We start from the raw sequence: 21082 nt of genomic DNA on the forward strand, positions 1-21082 counted from the left end.
TAAAAGAGGTCTCACTACTGCCTCCTTGAGGCTACCAGGGACTACTCCCTCCCTCAAGGAGGCATTAACCACTTCCTTGGCCCAACCGGTGGTCCCAGCCCTGCTAGCTTTCACTAGCCAAGATGGGCAAGGATCCAGAACAGACATGGTTGACCGAACCATTCCAAGCACCTTGTCCACTTCCTCGAGCTGCACCAACTGAAACTCATCCAATATTGAAGGACAAGGCCGTGCTCCGGACACTTCAATGGATTCATCTGTCGCAACATTGGAGTCAAGGTCCCTGCGGATACATGCGATCTTATCTTGAAAGTGTCCAGCAATTTCATTGCAGCGGGCTTCCGATGTTTCCGTAGTATCGTGGGGGCCAGAGTGTAAGTGCCCACGCACGACTTTAAAAAGCTCCGCTGGGCGGCATAGGAATGATCTAATAGAGGCAGCAAAATAAAGCTTCTTTGCTGTCCTTACCGCTTTTGTATACAACTTATTGGTGGCACTTACCAAGGCATGATTGTATCCACTGGGAGTTTTCCTCCATCTGCACTCCAGCCTCCTCCTCTCATGTTTCATCGCTCTCAGCTCCGGGGTATACTACGGAGCTGTATGAGCTCTACAGCGGAGGGGGCGCGCGGGAGTGATCGTGTCAATAGCCCAGGTCATTTCCGTATTCCACAGTGCGACCAGGGCCTCAACAGGAGCACCAGTCCTATCAGCCAGAAAATCTCCCAGAGCCCCCTGAAAACTTGCGGGATCCATCCAGCTCCGGGAGTAGATCAACTTAATAGATCCTCCACCTTTGCAGAGGGAAAGAGCCGCTGTAAGTCTAAATCTCAGCAAGCGGTGATCTGTCCATGACAATGGGGTAGATGAAAAACACCCCACCGCCAGATCACCATCTCCATGTCCAGTGGCGAAGATCAAATCAAGAGTATGTCCCGACACATGCGTTGGGCCGGTAGAAAATTGAGACAGCCCCATTGTTGTCATGGAGGCAATGAAGTCCTGAGCTGCGCCAGATAAGACAGCCTCGGCATGGACGTTGAAATCCCCCAGTACCAAAAGTCTAGGGGATCTCAAGAGCACCTCTGAGACTATCTCTGTCAGCTCAGCTAAGGAAGCTGTTGGGCAGCAAGGTGGACGGTACACCAACAGGATTCCTAGTCTGTCTCCCTGGCCCAATACAAGTTAATATTCCAAGCCTGTTGACTTCTGGCCAGCACAGTTCTTATCTCCCTCACGTCCAAGAATGCAAAACAAATTTGGTTCACAGCACCAAACAATTAGTAACATACACGAACAGCAGATTTGTCCAAAGAAAGTCCAAGAAAAAATAGTCCCAGATATATATCAATCAAATAATCATCTAAATTAGAGTTTCTCATCGGATAAGTTGCCCCTCATCCGTTTTAATCTTTATAATTCCAAATTCAGGCCAGCTTTTTGCCATAAGAAAATTAAAATAAGTTGTTTAAATTTTCTTTCCTCCTCCTTAATTCCTTGTATAAAAGAGAAAGTGTAACTCACCCAGGTATTTTAGTTGCTGATTCTTTTAAACAAATCTCTTTTGCTGTACTAATTTATGCCAAATGATAAGATTAGACAGAAGGAGGCTCGCCCGTTATAGATCGTTTAAAAAAAATAAACGTCTCGCTTTTTTTCAGCCCAGCTTGCTGGAAGTCCTGACTCCGTCCTCGGCTGTTAGGTATACCTTCCTTTCCCAGGAGATTCCTGATCAATTCCAGCCACCGACAGCCCAACCAAGTTTCTGTGGGAAATCTCTTCGGTTCACCCTTGCCTGGGAGAACATTACACCAGTCAAAGTTTCCTTTTGACTGGTTTTAAACTGAAAAAAGCTTCCTCTGAGACAGAGCTCTCTCAGAGGCAGCCACAGGCGGAGCAATCCTTCTGGGAAGTCCAGAAACAGAAGTCTCTTCTCAATAGAGAGAGATTCTAGTTTGCTCCACAGATGTTTGCGGGAGATGGAGTCAAAAGCAGACTTCAGGTCAATGAAGGCTGCAAAAAGTTTACCTCCATGAGACTTGGAGTGTTTGTACGCCAGCTGAGCTAGGACCAAGCAATGATCAAGAGTAGAGCAGCCTGATTTAAATCCAATCTGCTCTTCTCCCATGATATTATTGGCGCTTACCCACGATTTCAGCTTGGAAGCTAAGTAGCTGGCATACATCTTACCCACAATGGAGAGCAGACTAATTGGCCGATAGTTGCTCGGGTCATTTTTAGGTCTGTTCTTATAGATAGGGATGATGAAAGCTCTCAACCAAGTTGCGGGTATCAATCCCGATTTATTGATTACCATGAAAAGAGAAGCCAACAGAGAAGCCCACCAGCTAATGTTGCATTTCAGCAACTCCGGGGGAATACCATCGGGACCAGGGGCCTTGCCCAGCTTAAGGTGTGAAAGTAACTCCACAATGGTATTAGAGTCAACAGGGGGCCACTCAGGAATATCAGACGGCAAAAGGAGAGCGGGACTGGAACCTAAAGAATCAGAATTGTTAAACACAGCCCGAAAATGCTCCTCCCAGATGTCAGCTGGGATGTGACAGCTGGGACTTCCCTTGTGGCTGCCCAGGGCTCCAGAAACTATCTGCCAAAAAGACTTGGTGCTACGCGTGATAGTTGCAGCTATAAGCATTCGCCAAGAGTCCCTGACAGCCTCATTTTTCTTCCTGGCTATAAGTTTCTTGTACTCTTTTCATAATACATAATAGGAATGCGGGAGTTGGCATTCATTATTGTTACGATAGCAGCGGTAAGCAGAGCGAATTCTCCTCCTTGGGTCCCTACATTCTCTATTGGATCTGTCTATTGGGTATCTGAAGGTATGCGAGGAGATGGTATGAAGTGTGGCGTTTAAATCATGAATCAAGTCCTCATAAATTGCCAAACTGGGCAAACTGTCCGAGGTTAACCAACTCACTAATCGGCTTATGTGGGGAAGCTGAATAAAATTCTTAAATGCCTGGCCTGTTTTGGAGGACCACTTAATCTTATTAAAACTGGCTGGTGGTGGTAGATTTGAGAGAACCAAGGAAGGTTTATGTAGCTGTGCTCCGCCTGAGACAGAAAGAAAAAATTCCAGGGGCAGATGATCGCTCACAGAGCAGACCGCTACTCTAAAAAGATAACTCACAGTTTCCATCGTCTTAGGTATGATTATATAATCAACCACACTAGATCCCCGGGGAGAAATATAGGTGAACTTCCCCCAGTCATCACCAGTGCGAGAACCATTTAAAATACATAAATCGTATTTGAAAACAAACTGAAGCAAACCAACTTCTGCTAAATTTAAATAATAGTCTTTGGAATGATGAGCGTTGTGCCTTAAGTGATTCCTATCAACATTAGAGAGGAACCCAATCAAGGGAGCATCCTCCAAGTAAGTTCCTGTCCTTGCGTTAAAATCTCCTGCTGCAATTGGAAATGCATAGATAAAAGTAGACAACCAATAAGCATATAAAGAGTCGAGTTTGAGCCAGTTGGACAGAACAACCTCCCTATTAGACATTGGAGGAAAGTTGATATTAAATAAAAGTAAAGATAGCTGTAACGACCTTAGTTCTAAAATCATGGCCAACACCATAGAGTCACTATCCGTGAAGTCAGTAACCGGAAGCTCAGTTAGTTTGGCATCCAGTGAGACCAGAACACACAAACCCTGTCTGGCTCTACCCTTACTCTTACTTGGGAATGCAGGGGTACAAAATGACACAAACCCATCAATAAAGATATGATCTCTTCACCAGGTCTCCTGGAGCAGGATAATATCAAATTTGTTCAAATAGGCCAAAAAGTTAAGGACCCGGCTTTCAGTTTTCCACCCAGCAATGTTCCAAGAGAGGATTTTTAATGAAGAGGAGCCAGGCGGCGATCGTAGTCAATCTGACTCTTCGATTTTATCCAAAATGCCTTGGGAGGCCTTCAGGACACAGCAATTAGTGGGTGGAACATAAAGGGCAGGAGATTGTTCAACCTAAACAACTATTACAGGGTGGATTGATTTAAATCAAGGGAATTTAAATCACCAAGAGAAACCCTTCAATTAAATCAAGTTTGTCACCTCTTAAATAATGGTGCAAATATGATTACTAAAACATGTTAATTAACATGTTCATATAGCATTTTACAAGGAGGTACACTTTGTGCAATTGTTTATGATGCGTTGGTTTTTATTAATTTAAGAAATAGTGACTTCCAGGAAGGGTGACTTCGCTTGTGCCTGCTTTTGAGACGGGCTCCCGCCGCAGAAGAAGCTTATTCAGATATAAATCAGTCAGAACATTTTTTTTTTGACTGATGAAATTTCTCCCAGGCAGGGAGAAACGTAGAGATCAACCTCAAAAGCCTGTTTTTGTTGGGAGGACTGGATTTCATTAATTTATGAGAAAAGGTCCAGCCAGCAATGCCGGACGGACTTCCGAACAAGCTCTATCTGATTAATGCGATACGTTTATCTTTTCTTCAAAGAGAAAACGGACTAACAGGCAAGCACCCTTCTTTCTATTATTTTTTTTACTTGGTTTAAATTGTTGCAGCAAAAAGAGATTTGTCAAATGAATCAGCTTTAAAGAACTTCTGGGTGAGCTATAACTCTTCTCTGTTATTCACGAAATTAACAGCTTATCTCTGTTTCTATTGCAAAAAGCTGTCCTGGAAGTGCATTCTAAAGATATAAACAGAAGAGGGATTTCTATTCCGAGGAACATTATATTGTCTGGGACTATTCTCTTTTTGGTCTATTTTATTTTGACGAATCTGCTTCTTCACGGCGCCACTAACTGTTTTGATGCTGGGAACTAAATTTGTTTTGTATTCTTGAACATAGAGAGATAAGGCAGGCTGCTCTGTTTATACTGTGATGTCATCACGCCTGGAATATTAACCCAATTGTTGCTGAAATAAGAAGTGGTTCTTCTTTATTTTTGTTTTGTTTTGTTTTCGTGGTTTTAAAAACGGCAATCAAGAAAGTGGCTGAGAATCTGGAAGTAATTATGTTTCAGAAAATAATGGATGAGATTGAGATAACGAAACAAACCCTGCGACAGGGCAGTAAGGAGCTGAAAATTGAACTGAGCAAAATGACGCAGGAGCTTAAAGAAATAGGGGATCCTGTGAGAGAGGAGAATGAGATCAGAGATGAGAAAAGAAAAAATAAAGGGAAGATACAAGCCCTGGAGATTGGAACAAATGTGGAATTGGAAAAAGATCTGGAGTTTATGGATATTAGAAATAAAATCTACTGTTTGGAATTTAACGTTATCTCTGAAGAAATTAATGAAGATATTAGAGATAAAGTTATCAATGGCTTGGATAATCTTCTGGACTGGAATGATGTGATGGAGCTTGATATAGAGAAAATCTATGGAATTAACTGCAGCCATGTGACAATGGAAAAACTCTCAAGAGATGAGCCAGTGCATTCTGTAAAAAAGAAGAACAGAGATATGACTTTACAACAATATTTCAGCAACTTATTCAGAATTGATGGCAAGAAAATATTTGGGATAGAGGAAATTCCCATCAGACTCTTATTATATGACTATGGCTATGACAGCAAGATCATTATGGAATACTGATAATGGAAGATTGGACACTGAAATTACTGGACTTAACAGGACTATTGAAGATGGAAGATGGAATTAATATGGATAATGGAATAATGGCTATTGAAATTATTGGACCTAACAGATTTTGATGAGATGGATTAATTGATATGTTTATTTGGACTATGGTTATGACAATAAGATTATTATTATTATTAACGAGATGGATTAATCAACATGTTTATTTGGAGAAAAATTGATAGATATATTTCTTAAAGAATTGAAACCTCTCTTTGACTTTTTGTGGAAAGAATAAAGTAATGTTTATGAGATTTGATGATTAATTAAGATAACTACTGGAGGAAAGTGATTTTATAATATAATTTAAGAGACAGGATTGTTATATATTGTACACCTATAACTGATTTGATCTGTGACAAATGGGAAGTCAACATTTTATTTTTTTGTTTAATCATTTTTGGTTTGTTTTGTTTTTTGTCTTTGAATGTTTTATGATTTTGTTTTGTATGTTTTATGAAAATTTGAATAAAAATTATTGTAAAAAAAAAAAAAGAAATAGTAAATAATATTGCCTGTGTCAAGCTGCAGATGCAGCAGCTGTACATTAGGAATGGTAAGAACTAAGTCACAAACGCAATAACATATTTTATTAAACTAAATGTTAAATGTTACATAAAAGTTACATAAATGTTTTAACATTGCAGTTGCCGCATTCTTCTGGGTTGCCATCTGATGGCTGTCCTTAAACTCTTGTTTTTAACTTCCAAATTTTCTAAATTCTTAACAGACAAGTCATCACAACACTAAACAATTGCCCTTTAAATGTCTACAACTAGATTTAATTTTCCCCACTCTCACTGCCATTTTTATTCAGAGACTGAAACAGAAATATGAATTATCCTGCTTTTTCAATTCCTGCTTTTTTTGCCCTGGGAAGGAAGCCCAGGCGTCATGACAGTTCTTCTGTGGCAAAAGTGTGGGAGAATATAGGAAATGGAAGCTGTGTCTGTACTATAATGTCTCCCCTTTTTTCTTTCCAGTCCTCTCCACTGTTCCTTTCCACTCTGCCTCCAGCTGTCCTTTTCTATATTGTCTCTGTCCTAATTCCTTTGCCTTGTGTGGCCCAGCTCCAGTACCACATAAACTCAGAACAACAACAATCCCATTCCCACCCAGCCTGCATTTTTATACATGTAAATGTAGTCTGAGAAACAGAAACTGAAAGTCTGGTACTTCCAAGTAGGAAGAGTTTGTAGTTAGGCTAGGCAGAGCCATTTTCATGAAATGAAAAACTGAAATGAATGCCCATGTTTGACTGGTAGGTAACTCAATGTGTGCGAGTGTGATAGAGCCATTAATTCATTTTTATGAGACTGTAAGTGTAGATTTAGCATGTTTGTAATAATATTCAATTGAATGAGAGAAAAATGTACCATTTTAATCATTATTTTTTTAAAAAAATAAACTGTCAGATTTAAATTTTTAAAAATCAATTTATTTATTTATTTCATTTATATCCCACCTTTTCCTCCAAGAAACTCAAGGTGGCATACATGGTTCTCCCCCTCCTCAAGTAATCCTCACAACAACCTTGTGAGGTAGGTTAGGCTGAGAGACTGTGATTGGCCCAGTGTCACCCATGGCTGAGTGGGGATTTGAACCCTGCTATCCCAGGTCCTAGTCCAATGCTCTAACCAGTACACTACACTGGCTCTTCCAACACTCTATCCATTTATTTAAAAGCACTTATTTTTTCCACCTGCCCTTCACCAGCAGGTCCTAATGGCCAATTGAATGTTTTTTTTGTCAAGACTAATTGTGGAGTGGACCAATTTTGGGGGGGGGGTATAGCTCTGACACGCCCTGCTGAAAACACTCCCTGTGCAGAGATTAGTTTGATGACATTTTTCAAGCCTAATTGCACTGCTGCCCATTGGGAGGGTACAGCTGGTGAAAGAAGGATTAGCCCTGGTGACCCCCACACACAGAAAATGCCCCCCACTGCAATTAGGCTTGGGGGGTGAAGCCTTGTATAGTAGCAAATAGAAAGCTGGAAAATTGTAGTTGGGGAGGGACAATATTGGAGCTGGCAACTGGGGAAGTAAAGATTAACTCATCCCTCCCCAGCTGCAACCCCCCCCCTCAGAAAAGCACTCCTTCCCCCACTTCAATTAAAAAGCATTTTAGTGGCTTCAACAGAAGGGCTTTTCCCCACTGTAATCTTTTCAGGTTGTATGGGGGAAATTTTCTGTAGATTGCAGCTGGGAAGGAAAGGTCAAGGCTTACTGCTCCCTCTGCAGTCTCCACATCTTTTTGCAAACTGCAGAATTTGTCTAAAGTACAAAAGAAAATAGAAAGGGAGGGTTGGGGAGGCACCTAAACAACTCAATGAGGACTGAACATGCTTAGTGGCCACAGAATACATTGTGTCTGTATAGGGAAAACCTCAAAACCAGGGGGAGGAGTAATGGAATGGAGTATCCAGGAAAGGGGTTTGGCTGCCTTGCTGGAATCCTGAACAAGAGCACTCCATGCACATCACAACATTTTGTTACAAGCTTCACTTGTATTTTATTCTAAATCTAAATTGTAGTTGGATTAGATGGATGGGGGGAAAGTGTCAGGAACATCATGGGGGGGGAAGTAAATCTAAATGCAGACCACAGACATGGGCCTTGCACATGAGATCATTTATAGAACACCCAGAGCTCAGGGAGGGACAGACTTGAGAAGGGCTGTGAGATGGCCAGGAATTGCACTTCCAGGAATAGAGACCTGAATTCGAATAGTGTTCCAGATCCAGACATCCCATTTCCAGCACTTCTTTTGATATCATTTAAGTTTGTACTCATGAAACAGGAACTGAACTTAGGCTGCCATTCTAAACACACTTACTAGGGGAAGTTACTCCAATTGAACAAAATGGTACTTTTGATTAAACATGCAAGGGATTGTAGTGGTAATTCATAAATTTAAGGATGGTAAAGGTTAGTCTGTAATGTTAGTTTTCTTTAACATAAATCTTACATCTGTGTCTATGTTCTGTTTTGCCATAAATTAGATGTGGGAAAGGGAAATTCATTCATATCTGAATATATTTGTTAGGATTCTATAGCTCAATAAAAATCAGTTTTTAAAAAAGAGGCTTTCTTTCTAAATGCATGTTATTTCTTATTTGTTTCAGGCCTTACTAGAGACTCAAATTTTACTACGCACTCAGGTTGCAAATTTTACCTTCAACCTTGGATTTTCAGGAAAGTTTTATCACACAGGTAAGAAGGAATTACTTAGTTTCAGGTTAAGCAGGTAGAAGATTTTAAAGCAAATTTCTTTTGGCATGGTCTGTAGCCAGTAATACAATACTGATAGTATATTTTACATGCATTTCAAATTTTGAAAATTAACAGTGTGAGAATTTCCCTCTCAAATTTTAATTCAGCACTAGTTGGAATATTGTAGTTTTAATCCAATCATACTTAAAACATCAGTGGACAAATATCCCTTCATCATCAGGAAAAAGTGTTCATCATTGTACACATTTATTGCTTAAAGATACTTGATGTTAAGAGCAAAATAATTTTGATCTCCTGAATCAGGGTTGGTGTCAAGGGTTGGCATGCTTGGGCATCTGCCAAGAGCCCATATTCCAGCAATGGGACCACTGAGAAGAGTCCCTTGGATCTCCTCTTCCCCTTCTCCATTGCAACTTGCTTGCTCACCTCCTCTCACTTTGGCCTAGACCAGTGGTTCCCAACCTTTATGAGCATGGGACCCCCTTTATAAGCTGAAAATGTTTTGTGACCCCCTCCCCCCAGGGAGGCAGGCTGGCTGCCACAAAGGAAGGAGGATAGCAGCCTTTCTTTGCAGGCTTGCTTCTTTTTGCTTCACGAAAAGCCCTCTCCTCTCATTCTAAGTAAGGGCGTTGCCAGTAGCTGCAGTGCAAGGAGACGGGAATCAGTGATAGTAATCCCCTCTTCTTCCTGGTAGCTCTACCCTCAGCCTCCTTTGGCATCTGCCATGTATTTTATAGGCAGATGCCTGCCCTTAGTGTGCCTGAAAGATGTTCTGCCTCTTCAGCAAAAGGTCTCCCCTCTCGTTTGGAGCAAGGGGGAGGTGTCATCTGCAGCGGCAGTGGAAAGCAGACAGTGTAGAAGGGGTGAAGACTGTTTAAAAAATTAATAAATAATTCATTTCTTTACTGTTCACAGCCCCCTCTGGATTACTTCGTGGCCCCTCTGGGGGTCCCGGCCCCCAGGTTGGGAACCACTGGCCTAGACAACAGTGGTGGTGAGAAGGTGGAACAGTAGATGCCAAGGCCTGCTTGCTCACTGGCTCTCTGCCTGGCAAGAAAGCAGGTGATAGCAATGAGGAAAAGAAACAGTAGCAGCTGGTGAAAATGGCAGTGAGGAGGTGGACCCAGTGAGGAAGAAAGGTCAATGGAATCTTGCTCAAGGGCCATCCAAAATGAATGACTCCTTTAGAGTTGCCGGTGTGAAATTCATGTCATGACGTCTCCAAAGACTAAGAGCTGTCAAAACTAGCTTATCAGAAATTGAAATCAACCCTCCCTCCCCATAAGAACTCACTTGGAATCTATGAAATATGTCAAATTCAATCAGAATTTGTAGGCTGACATCTTTTGACGTCGAATTGTACATGTGCTATTTTAGAATCCAATTCAAAACTTCCACTTGCAAATCTGAGATGTGGGAATTCCCACCCCTCCTAATTGTCACCTTTATTACTAAATTTACAGAGCAGTGGGGAATTGGTGGATAAATTTTAAAAATATAGTAAAGTAAATGGTTTATATAGAAGACGTGCTGTGGATCATTTTCCTAAACAGGTAATCTCAGCTGAACGATTAAAAAAGTAGACATAAATGCCAGGTATTTATTCTGACACAAGGCAGGGCAAAGCTGGTGCCATCTTTGGGTTTCTTAACCTGTCAAGCAGAATAAGAAACATTTTTTTGAAAATGGAGTGCTGTGTCTACTTTCAGCAGGAGTTGCATCCACATGATGCACATTGTGCCTTCACTTCACATGACTACGAATTGAGCTTACCGAAATATCAATGACAAATAAATGAGGAGGCATTGTGGAATTTATTTATTATTTTAAGCGGCCTGCCCAAGGGAGAAAAGATGTGGATTAAGAGGGATTTAAATTAAATGAAAAGAGGATTACCTCACCTTTCCAGTTCTAAGTAATTAATTGATTCTGCCCAACCATCAATTCTGCAGATTAGCATTACTTGCTTCCAGACTTTTTTTTTGCATTTCCCGTCTGCCTGCACTCACTTATTTCAAGCCTCTTGTATGTTTAAACTTGACTTGCCTGCTATCCCTTCCCTTGATCTTCTTCATGAAGATCCAGTTTTAAGGGTAAACACAGATTAAGGGCAGTAAAATGCTCTGTGCTGCCCCCTTAAATCTGATCCTGCTTCCTCAAGCCAGGCTCCAACATTTTTCTTACTAAACTGTTAAAATTGCAGAAATGAAGATAACAAAAGATGTACTGGTATTGGCCATGATCATGCATATACATGCACATGCATTTGACTGCATCTTCAACAAATGTTGAAAATTAAGCAAAAGCAGCCTATGTTGTTAATTCTTTAACAGAGGTTATAGAGCAACAGAGCCACTGTAACAATACATTTATTTATTTGATTTATATCCCACCCTTCTTCCCAGTAGGAACCCCCTTTTGTAGTTACCCCTCCCCATGTGGAAGGATAACACGGAGAGGCGTAATGGGATCATGACACCATGTGCTGACTGGCTCCACCCTCAGATTTCTGCACCTCAGGCAAATGTTTGAATTTGGAGCAGACTGCCCTACCTGATTAGGTCTCTCAATTACATAGAGAAGTCTTCATGATGGGTGGGGACCATGTGACCCTCCAGATGTTATTACAAGTTTCCCATCCCTGTTCCCTGATTGCATCTGGTTCCCTCTTCAAGCTCAGTCCATGGAGGCCAAGGGGGTGGAGCCTGGTGGATATGATGCTGGAGGCAGGGCCAGCAGCGTGACTCCCTCCGTGCTTTGATGTTTGAGCCCTTCATATGTAGAACATTTGCAGCTTTTAAGATTTTTTTTAAAAGGTGAGTAAAAGCGAGGGCATAATAACACAGGTTTATAAAATCGTTCATGATGTGGAGAAAGTGAATAGGGAAAAGTTTTTCTCCATTTTCCAAACTACTAAAGCCCAGCGTCATCCAAGGACATTGAATGGTAGGACAGTCAGGACAAACAAAAGGGAGCACACAGCTTGGAAATTCCATGAGATAAAGTGAGGCTTAGAGTTTTAAATATGTAAAAGTAAAGTAGTTCTTTACACAGCACACAGTTTAAATTATGTAATTGCCAACCACATGACATGGTGATGGCCACCAACTTAGACGACTTTAAAAGGGGACTTGACAAATGAATGGAGATGACTACCAATGACTTCTAGTCATGATGTCTAGTTTAGTCTCTTTCCAGGATCCCTTTGAATCCCAGTCAATGGGAAACAACAGCAAGAGAGGGCTACGTCCTGTTTGTGGGCTTCCCATAGGCATCTGATTGACCACTATGGGAAACAGGATGCTGAACTACATAGGTCTTTGGTCTGATCCAGCAAGACTCTTTGTATGTTCTTATGTGGCACTTGGAGTTGATTTGCACAGCCATCTTGGGAAAAGCCAAGCCAATCCTGACTTCCATTTGAGCTTGTGCGTAACCGGTTGATAAATAATAGAATAATAGAGTTGGAAGAGGCCTATAAGGCCATTGAGTCCAACTCCCTGCTCAATGCAGGAATCCAATTTAAGCATATCCAACAGGTCACTGTCCAGCTGCTTCTTGAATGCCTCTAGAGTTAGAGAGGCCACCACCTCCCTAGGCAATTGGTTCCATTGTCATACCGCTCTAACAGTTAGGAAGTTCTTCCAGATGTTCAGTTGAAATCTGGTTTCCTGTAAGTTGAGCACCTTATTCCAGGTCCTGCACTCTGGGAAAATTGAGAAAAGATCCTGGTCCTCCTCAGTGTGGCACCCTTTCAAGAACTTGAAGACTGCTTTCATATCTCCACTCAGTCTTCTCTTTTCAAGGCTAAACTTGCCCAGTTCTTTCAGTCTCTCCTCATAGGACTTTGCTTCCAGTCCCCTGGACTAAACAACATCACGGAAAATAGGGTGGGTCCTAAAAATATACATCTCAGGTTTCAAAGGGGTGTATCTTCAGCATGCACCGAACGTTGTACAATAAAGTTGTTAGACGCATCTCAGTGGGGGGAAGGAGTTCCACAGCTTAGGGACTGCCACAGAGAATGCCCTTCCCGGGCCACCCCTTCCGAACTTCAGAGGGTGGCAGAACTACCAAAATGGCCCCCTCTGCTGATCTCAATATCAGAGGTCTGTAGGGATGGAGGCAGTCTTTCCAATATTTTAGACCCAAGTCATTTAGGGCTTTAAACTCTAACATGAACACCTTGGGCCCAGAAATGAACTGACAGCCAACGCAGCTGTTTTTGAAAAAGGTTATATGGGTTCAAAAGGGAACCCAGCCAGTAATCTGGCTGCTGCATTTTGGACCAGTTGAAGTTTCCGAGTTATCTTCAACGGCAGCCCCACATACAGCCCCGCATTGCAATAATCCAGTCTGGAAGTTACCAGAGCATGGAGCACTATGGCCAAGTCTTCTCTGTCCAAAAGGGACCAAAGTTGATGAATCAGCCGGAGCTGGAAAAAGGCACTCCTAGCCACTGAGGCCACCTGAACCTCCAATGACAGTGTTGGATCAAGGAGTACCACCAGGCTGCAGACTTGCTCCCTCAAGAAAAGAGCAGCCCCATCCAGAACAGGCCGTCTTCCCACCTCCTGGATATGAGAACTCTGGACATATAACACCTCTGTCTTTTCAGGATTCAGCCTCAATTTATTGGCCCACATCCAGTTCATCACTGCCTCCAAGCACCAGTTCAACACCTCAACTGCCTCTCCTGATTCAGATGGAATAGAGAGGTAGAGCTGGGTGTCATCTGCATGGCACCAAATCTCCTGATGACACCTTCCAGTAGTTTCATGTAGATGTCAAATAGCATGGGGAACAAGATGGAACCCTGTGGAATACCACAGGATAATTCCCATGGTACCACAGGATAATTCCCATACCACAGTAGCTTCCCATAACTACTACAGTGCCCCCAACCCCCACCTCTTCAAGATGTTCCAGAAGGATCAACAGTATCAGAAGCTGATGAGAGATCCAGGAGAAGCAGCAGGATTGCATCCCCCTATCTCTCTTCCAACAGATATCATCAACTGGGGTGACCAAGGCAGTTTCAGTGCCATGGCTGGGCCTGAAGCCAGACTGGAATGGATCCAAGTAATCAGTTTCCTCCAAGTATGCTTGAAGTTGGATTGCTACCACCTTCTCAAGCACATTGCCCACAAAGGGGATATTTGCCACTAGTGACAGTTTAATACTTCTGGGTCCAGGGAAGTCTCCTTAAGGAGAAGACACACCATCACCTCCTTACTATGGGACCTTACTTATTCATTTACTTATTTATCTTACTTGCTTGCAGTGGCACCTTATCATTGTTCTGAGTTTACCAAAATTGGTTTTCCTGAAGTCCAGGGTATACGCATGGCTACTTTCAGCTTTTGCTTCCTTAAAAATCAAGAATTTTAGTATAACACGGTCACTTTCCCCCAGAGTTCCCGTAACAGCCACTTCATCCACTAAGTAATCTCTATTGGTTAGAAGAATAGGTGATCCTCTAGTTGTTTCCTCCACTTTCTATAGGAGAAAGTTATCTCCAACACAAATTTGCTGGAGGAGCCATGTTTGGCAGAATTTGGCTTCCAACAGATATCAAAGTAATTGAAGTCCCCCATTACTACTACATCATGTCTCCTTGACACGTCTACTCCTAGGTAATTTGCTTCTCAAAAATTTCATCCTCATCTTCTCCTTGATTGGGTGGTCAGTAGTAGACTCCAACCACCATGTTCCTTTTATTCCTTGCCTCATTTATTTTCATAGAATAGTAGAGTTGGAAGGGGCCTATAAGGCCATCAAGTCCAACCCCCTGCTCAATGCAGGAATCCAAATCAAAGCATATTTTAATCCAGATACTCTCGGTGGAGCTATCAAGCTCATCCTCCTGTATTTCCGTGAAGAGATACATATTTTTAACATATAGCGTGACTCTGCCTCCCTTTCTATTCCTTCTGCCCTTTTTGAAAAAGGTGTATCTTTCAGTTGCTGTAACAAAAGAATTCATTTAAGCATATACAAAGTTCCTCATCACTGCATGAAAACAAGAAGCCCTGAAGTAATATTCAGAGTAAAGGGGCTCTTTCCAGGTCAAATGGTGTGGTTTTCTGCCAGACCTGAACAACACTAGTATGCTTTCTATTAGAAGTTAAGCACGGAAGATATATAAGATGATTGACCTCCCCTGAGAAGTGTCTCAGTTATCTCAGAAATTGATGCAGAATAGGTAAATGCTTTGCAAGTGTCACTCTTGAGGTAAAGTAATATCCTTACTACAAGAAAGAGAAAGTCACTTAGCAGCTTCTCCAAATATATCCACATTTGAAATGTTTCACATCCATATAAATGATGGGAACAGCATAATTTCCAGTGCTGTTAAATTTCCTAATGAGAGATTTTGCCCATACAGTTGTTGATTCTGGCTTGCCAGTTTGATTATATTCTTTTTGTTACTCCTGTCTGTCTCTGTGCCCTTTGGGATTTCACTGGTGAAATTTGTGTTACATACCAACTGTTAACATTTTATGTTTCCCAGTTGCCTTAAACATTATCAATATTGAATTTGTGAGTATTCCGAGACTGAAATGGTGTGCATATATGCCTTCGACTATGTATTCCCCAATGGTTTATGAGGCTCACTAAAAGAGCACAAAATTACTTAATGAGTTGAGGCATGTCAGTGCCTTCTATTAAGAGACCTGCTGTAGTGCATACACAGTCAGGCATCCTAGATCCAAAGCGAGTCCTACTTTTAAAGTTAGCATTGTTGATTTGTCCCTTCAGCTTAGAGCAGCATGTCAAAGTATTCTTCATGCAAACATACACTTTATTGACTCATTATAAATAAAACATGGAGAGGTATTCTTTAATTACTGTAAATGTGGCTTCTTTATCCAAGGAGGCTTTTAATGTAAGATGCTACATATGTTTTGTTAGCGCATGCCTTATTGACTTCTTCCTTAATGCACAATTCGCTTCTCCACCCCTAAACTCAAGCTGATAGGACTCCAGAAAGGAAAATAGAACTATGAATCTGTCAGAAGGTTTATAATGCCCTTACAGTTATAAGAGCTTCACATAACTATTGCATGCTACCTTACCATCCTGTAATTAGGATATGGAACCTCCATGGTCAAAGCAGGGATACATGAGCATCCCACCCCCAACAGCAAAACATGCTCAGTCAGGATCTTGAAGCAAGTTTTGCCACCTCCTTTCTGTGCCCCAAAGTGAATTATTGGGTCCTTGGGGAAAAGGGAGGCAGTGCTCATAGGACTGAGACCAGCAAGTTGTGAGCTGGGGGGGATACTTTCCTTAATTTTGCTCATGCACATTTGAACAGGAACACTTGCTTTTGTGAGTGTTCCTGTCTGAAAGTTCCCAACATCCCTAGTTCAGAGTTAGCATGTCACTCAACAACAATTGACGAAGGGTGGTCAGCAGCAGGAGAGGGTTATTTTCCAGATACCCTGCTTGTGAGCTACTAGGAGGCATCCAGTTAGCTCCTGTGGGAAGCAAAATGCTAGACTAGATGGCCCTTTGGCCTGATCCAGCAGGGCTCTTATGTTCCTAGTTTCTTACATACCATCATGGTTTTAAGATACTGTTCCTTGTGGGCTTATTTTTCATAGTCCAAGAAGTTTATATCACTGAAGGGAGCTGGCAGTAAATTGGAAGAATGTGTTCAAGCAAAAATGGCCATTCCTTGACCAGAAGAACATATGCCACAATTTTGCATTGCTGAACCAAAAAAGAATAATAAAAAATAGTGAGGTGTTGTTTTGAAAACAGTTTAGAACAAGTAATGGCACAGTCTGAAATCCAATGCTTTAAGCAAGGATAGCCAACTCCCACCAGCTCTGGTCAGAGTTCAAGGATGATCAAAGCTGTAGTCCAGTGACATCTGGAGGACACCATATTGCTGCCTTTAGCATAAAGGATATTCCCATTCTATGAAGAAAAGTCTCATCTAGATGTTTTGAGGAAAGAAGGGTTTCCCTATTGCATGGGTTGGGAACCTTTGGCCCTCCATATGTTGCTTAATGACAGCTCCCATCATCCTTGGCCATTAGGCTGATGGGAGTTGTAGTTCAGTAACATCTGGAGGGCCAAAGGTTCTCCACTCCTGCCCTATTGTGTACACTGGCTCTAGAACTGTGGGAAGTTTCTATGCGGGCAAAGTTCCACTGGCAGCATCCGGGGTTTCCAAAGGGTCTCCCTCATTTATATGTGGAAGTCAGACTGAAAGCTGAAGAGTGGTCTGTGCAAAGTCCAGAAATCAAAAAGAGAAGGATTTCTAATGCATAGGGCCTGATCCATAAACAAGACCAGATAATTTGGAACCTGCAAATCCAATAATAATTGGGGGGGGGGGTTCAACAGCTTTCCCACTCTGTAATACGTTTTTCAATATATTGAAAGCAATTTTAGTTATTTCTGTTTTTTATTAAATTGATATGGCCCCCAACAATAAATATACTCTGGGTGACTTACAAGCAAAGCAATGCATTGTGTTTTAAAATCAAGAGAAAAAAATAAAAGATAGTAAAAAAAATGAAAATCATTACACAGAGACAAGACCAAAGAGCCTAGATTTAAAACACAATTTAAAAGCACTGGGGAAGTAAAACTTGGTGCTGTTTGCAAAGCAAAGGGGACCTGGGCAACTATCGATGTTTCTGTTGGTGGAAGAGGAAGAGATGATCAGAAGCATTAAATCAGGGGTGGAGAACCTGTGGCCTTCCAGGTGTTGCTGTACTCCTTACATGAGCAATGGTAAGGGATTATTGGTGTTGCAGCCCAGCAACATCTAGAGAACCACAGGTTTTTCACGCCTACATTAAATAGACTTTTATTACAATAATAAAGAGGAATAGTTGCTGCCAATCTGGATGACAACATTTAAGCCATCATCACAGTTTAAAAATAAATTGCTTGGATGATAAGATCAGGAAAGAAATACCTTCAATAGGGTTTAATTGTTGCTTCTGCATCACCATTGCTCATAGTAACCATTGCTATCCAAGCACCTTGCCTTGTCCATGAAAAATGTAAAGTTTTAGCCAGAGCTTGGAAAAGTTACTTTTTTTGAACTACAACTCCCATCAGCCCAATCCAGTGGGCATGCTGGCTGGGGCTGATGGGAGTTGTAGTTCAAAAAAAGTAACTTTTCCAAGTTCTGCTTTTAGCATTTCCTCTTGATATTCTAGTCCTTAAAGGAGAAGGGACTGTATTCATCATGGCTGACACAAAAAAACAAAAGCAAAACAGTATGTTCCACCTTTCTGTTGTGGATAAAATACCTGGGTCAGCTTATATCATAGCTTAACCAATAAAAACAACAAAAAACAAACTAAGATACCTGATCAAGAAATCTGACACACTAGAGCAACAATGGGACAGTAGTAGCCACAGAAAAATCAAATCAGCCAACAATAACAACAATAAGCATTTTTATAGTGCTTTTAAGAGTTCAAGGTCTTCAGAGGTATTACTTAGTTGTAATACTTAGAAAAGGCCTAAAAGGTAAATAACTTATGAAATGTTCTAAATCCCTTGTATTGCAAATGGGGAGACTGAAGCTGAGAGAGAGTGGCTTGCCTCAGGTAACCTAGTAAATTCAAGACAAATGAGAGATTTGAACTAGAGACTTCTTGATTCAGTCTCTTAGCCTCTATGCCTCTGTCAAGCCTGCTGGGCCAAGTTCAAGGTGCTGGTTTTGGTCAGAGCTTGGAAAAATTACTTTTTTGAACTACAACTCCCATCAGCCCAATCCAGTGGCCATGCTGGCTGGGGCTGATGGGAGTTATAGTTTTAAAAAGTCACTTTTCCAAGCTCTGGTTTTGGTATGCAAAGCCCTATACAGCTTGGGATCAGGACACCTGAAAGATCGTCTTTCCCCTTATATATACCCAGTTGATCACTGCACTCTGCAGGTGAGGGCCTCCTGCAGATGCCATCTTATCAGGAGGCCCATTCTGCACAACATAGGAAGTGGACCTTTACTATTCTGGCATCTACCCTTTGGAATTCCCTCCCTTTAAATATTAGACAGGTGTCATCTCTGTTATGTTTTCAGCACCTACTGAAGACCTTCCTCTTTCAACAAGCCTTTTAAGTAGAGACCTTATCCCAGACTCTGTCTGTGCTGGAATTGCTTTTTAAGTTGTTTTTAAAATATGTTTTTTAAGATGTTTATTTATTTATTTATTTATTATTTGATTTATATCCTGCCCTTTCTCGCAGCAGGATCTGTTTTTGAGATGTTTTAAGATGTTTGGGAGGAAGGGCGAGATAGAAATATAATTAATTAATTAATTAATTACTAATTATAATTAATTAATCTGTTCTATGCTACTTCAGTTTGCGGCAGCAAAACAAAAAATCAAGCTGAAGACAAAATGGATCTCCCAGGGCAAGCAGTTTCATAGCCTAGGCTCTGAAACAAAGAAAGCCTCTCATGTATTTTCACCAACTGTAGTATTGATGATGGCAGAATGCCCAGCTGATCTGATTGGATTTGGATTGGTCATGGTAGCTCAATCTCCAACTATGCAGGCAAACTGCAATGGTGCAAATCTCTTTTTGGCTGATCATTATGCCCAGTTTAAACATGTCATTACTATGGGTGTGTTATTTTATAAAAAAAGCTGTGCTGGCTTTAATGCACTTAAGGTCATGAAAAACTGGGCTTCTTATGGACGTGTGACATTAGCATACCAGCACTACATACCAGGGTTGCCAGGTTCAGGGCCTGAGACTGATCCTGTATCTTTAGGAGAAGAGGAAGTCAGCGAAGTGCAGGTGTTCTTGCAACCCTGTAATGGGAAAAACCACAAGGTGGAATTCTCCTTTCCCCTGCACAAGTTTTAAAGATACAGAAGACCTCTAAAGTTGTGCAGGGGGAAGGGAGAATTCCATCTTGTGTTTTTTCCCATTACAGTGTTGCAAGAACACCTGCACTTGGCTGACTTTCTCTTCTCCTAACATACAGGATCAGTCTCAGGCCCTGAGCCTGGCAACCCTACTACATACCCATGAGCCACAGATCCATACTGTACTAATGCTGCCAGTCACCCAGTTTATACTATACATGTGCTACTCAGGGCATGGAATCCTGCAAGGATATGTTTTTGTAACTATTCTTCTTTGATGCTGCCTTTTTAAACTTTATGTGAACTTTCATTGAAAATAGAGTTACATAAACAAAACTCCAAGCATCATTTTGATGCATCCATCACCAGCCTGGTAAAAGCTATTGGTGTCTACACCACAAGATAATAATCTTCATTTTGCTGTGGTCTATAAGAGTTCCATCTCACTCACCAAGCACCATGTCCATACAACTACTGGTCTGGAATGTTTGCACCTTGTGTTGGGCCAGAGGGACAGAATAGGAATCCTTTTGGTGTACCGCCCACCTTGCTGCCCAGTGGCTTCCTTAACTGAGTTGACGGAAGTGGTCTCGGAGGTATTGTTGAGATCCCCTAGACTATTAGTACTGGGGGATGTCAACATTCATGCCGAGGCTACTTTGTCTGGGGCGGCTCAGGACTTCATGGACTCCATGACAACCATGGGGCTGTCCCAATATGTTAGTGGCCCAACACATATATCGGGGCATACACTCGACCTTATTTTTGTTACTGGACATGGGGATAATGATCTGGATGTGGGGAGTTTTACATCTCTCCCTTTGTCATGGACAGATCACTGCTTGCTGAAGTTTAGACTTTCAGCAACCTTTTCCCTCCGCAAGGGTGGGGGACCTATTAAATTGGTCTGCCCCCGGAGACTAATGAATCCTGAAGGTTTTCAAAGGGCTCTGGGGGATTTTCCGGCTGATAGGACCGGCGCTCCTGTTGAAGCCCTGGTTAATCTGTGGAATGCCGAGATGGCCCGGGCTGTCGAGACGATCGCTCCTGCGCGCCCTCTCCTTTGCAGAGCTCATTCAGCTCCTTGGTATACTCCAGAGTTGAGGGCAATGAAGCAAGATAGGAGGCGGCTTGAGCAGAGATGGAGACGAACTCCTGATGAATGCAACTATATGCTGGTTTGTGCTTTCACCAAGCGGTATATAGGAGCGGTGAGGGTGGCGAAAAAACAATATTTTGCCGCCACTATTAAGGCATCTCTCTCCCGCCCAGCGGAGCTTTTTAGAGTTGTCCGAGGGCTACTCCATCTAGGCCTTCAGGACACTGTAGATACTTCGGTGGCCCGCTG

At 41.9% G+C, this 21082-nt stretch overlaps 1 protein-coding gene and 1 long non-coding RNA gene across 2 annotated transcripts in view; one reads left to right on the forward strand and one right to left on the reverse strand.

Moving 5' to 3' along the window:
• Positions 1-21082, forward strand: part of LOC133364524 (bifunctional heparan sulfate N-deacetylase/N-sulfotransferase 4) — a 228620-nt gene that overhangs the window by 64314 nt on the left and 143224 nt on the right. The window contains exon 2 of the mRNA XM_061585276.1: positions 8773-8860. Coding sequence (XP_061441260.1) covers positions 8773-8860 — 88 coding nt within the window. The remainder of the gene's footprint in view (positions 1-8772; positions 8861-21082) is intronic.
• LOC133364525 (uncharacterized) overlaps positions 1-21082 on the reverse strand; it is a 167907-nt gene that overhangs the window by 12051 nt on the left and 134774 nt on the right. The window lies entirely within an intron of this gene.

Source organism: Rhineura floridana, chromosome 9, assembly GCF_030035675.1.
Source record: "Rhineura floridana isolate rRhiFlo1 chromosome 9, rRhiFlo1.hap2, whole genome shotgun sequence".
In the NCBI taxonomy this organism is placed as follows: Eukaryota; Metazoa; Chordata; class Lepidosauria; order Squamata; family Rhineuridae; genus Rhineura; species Rhineura floridana.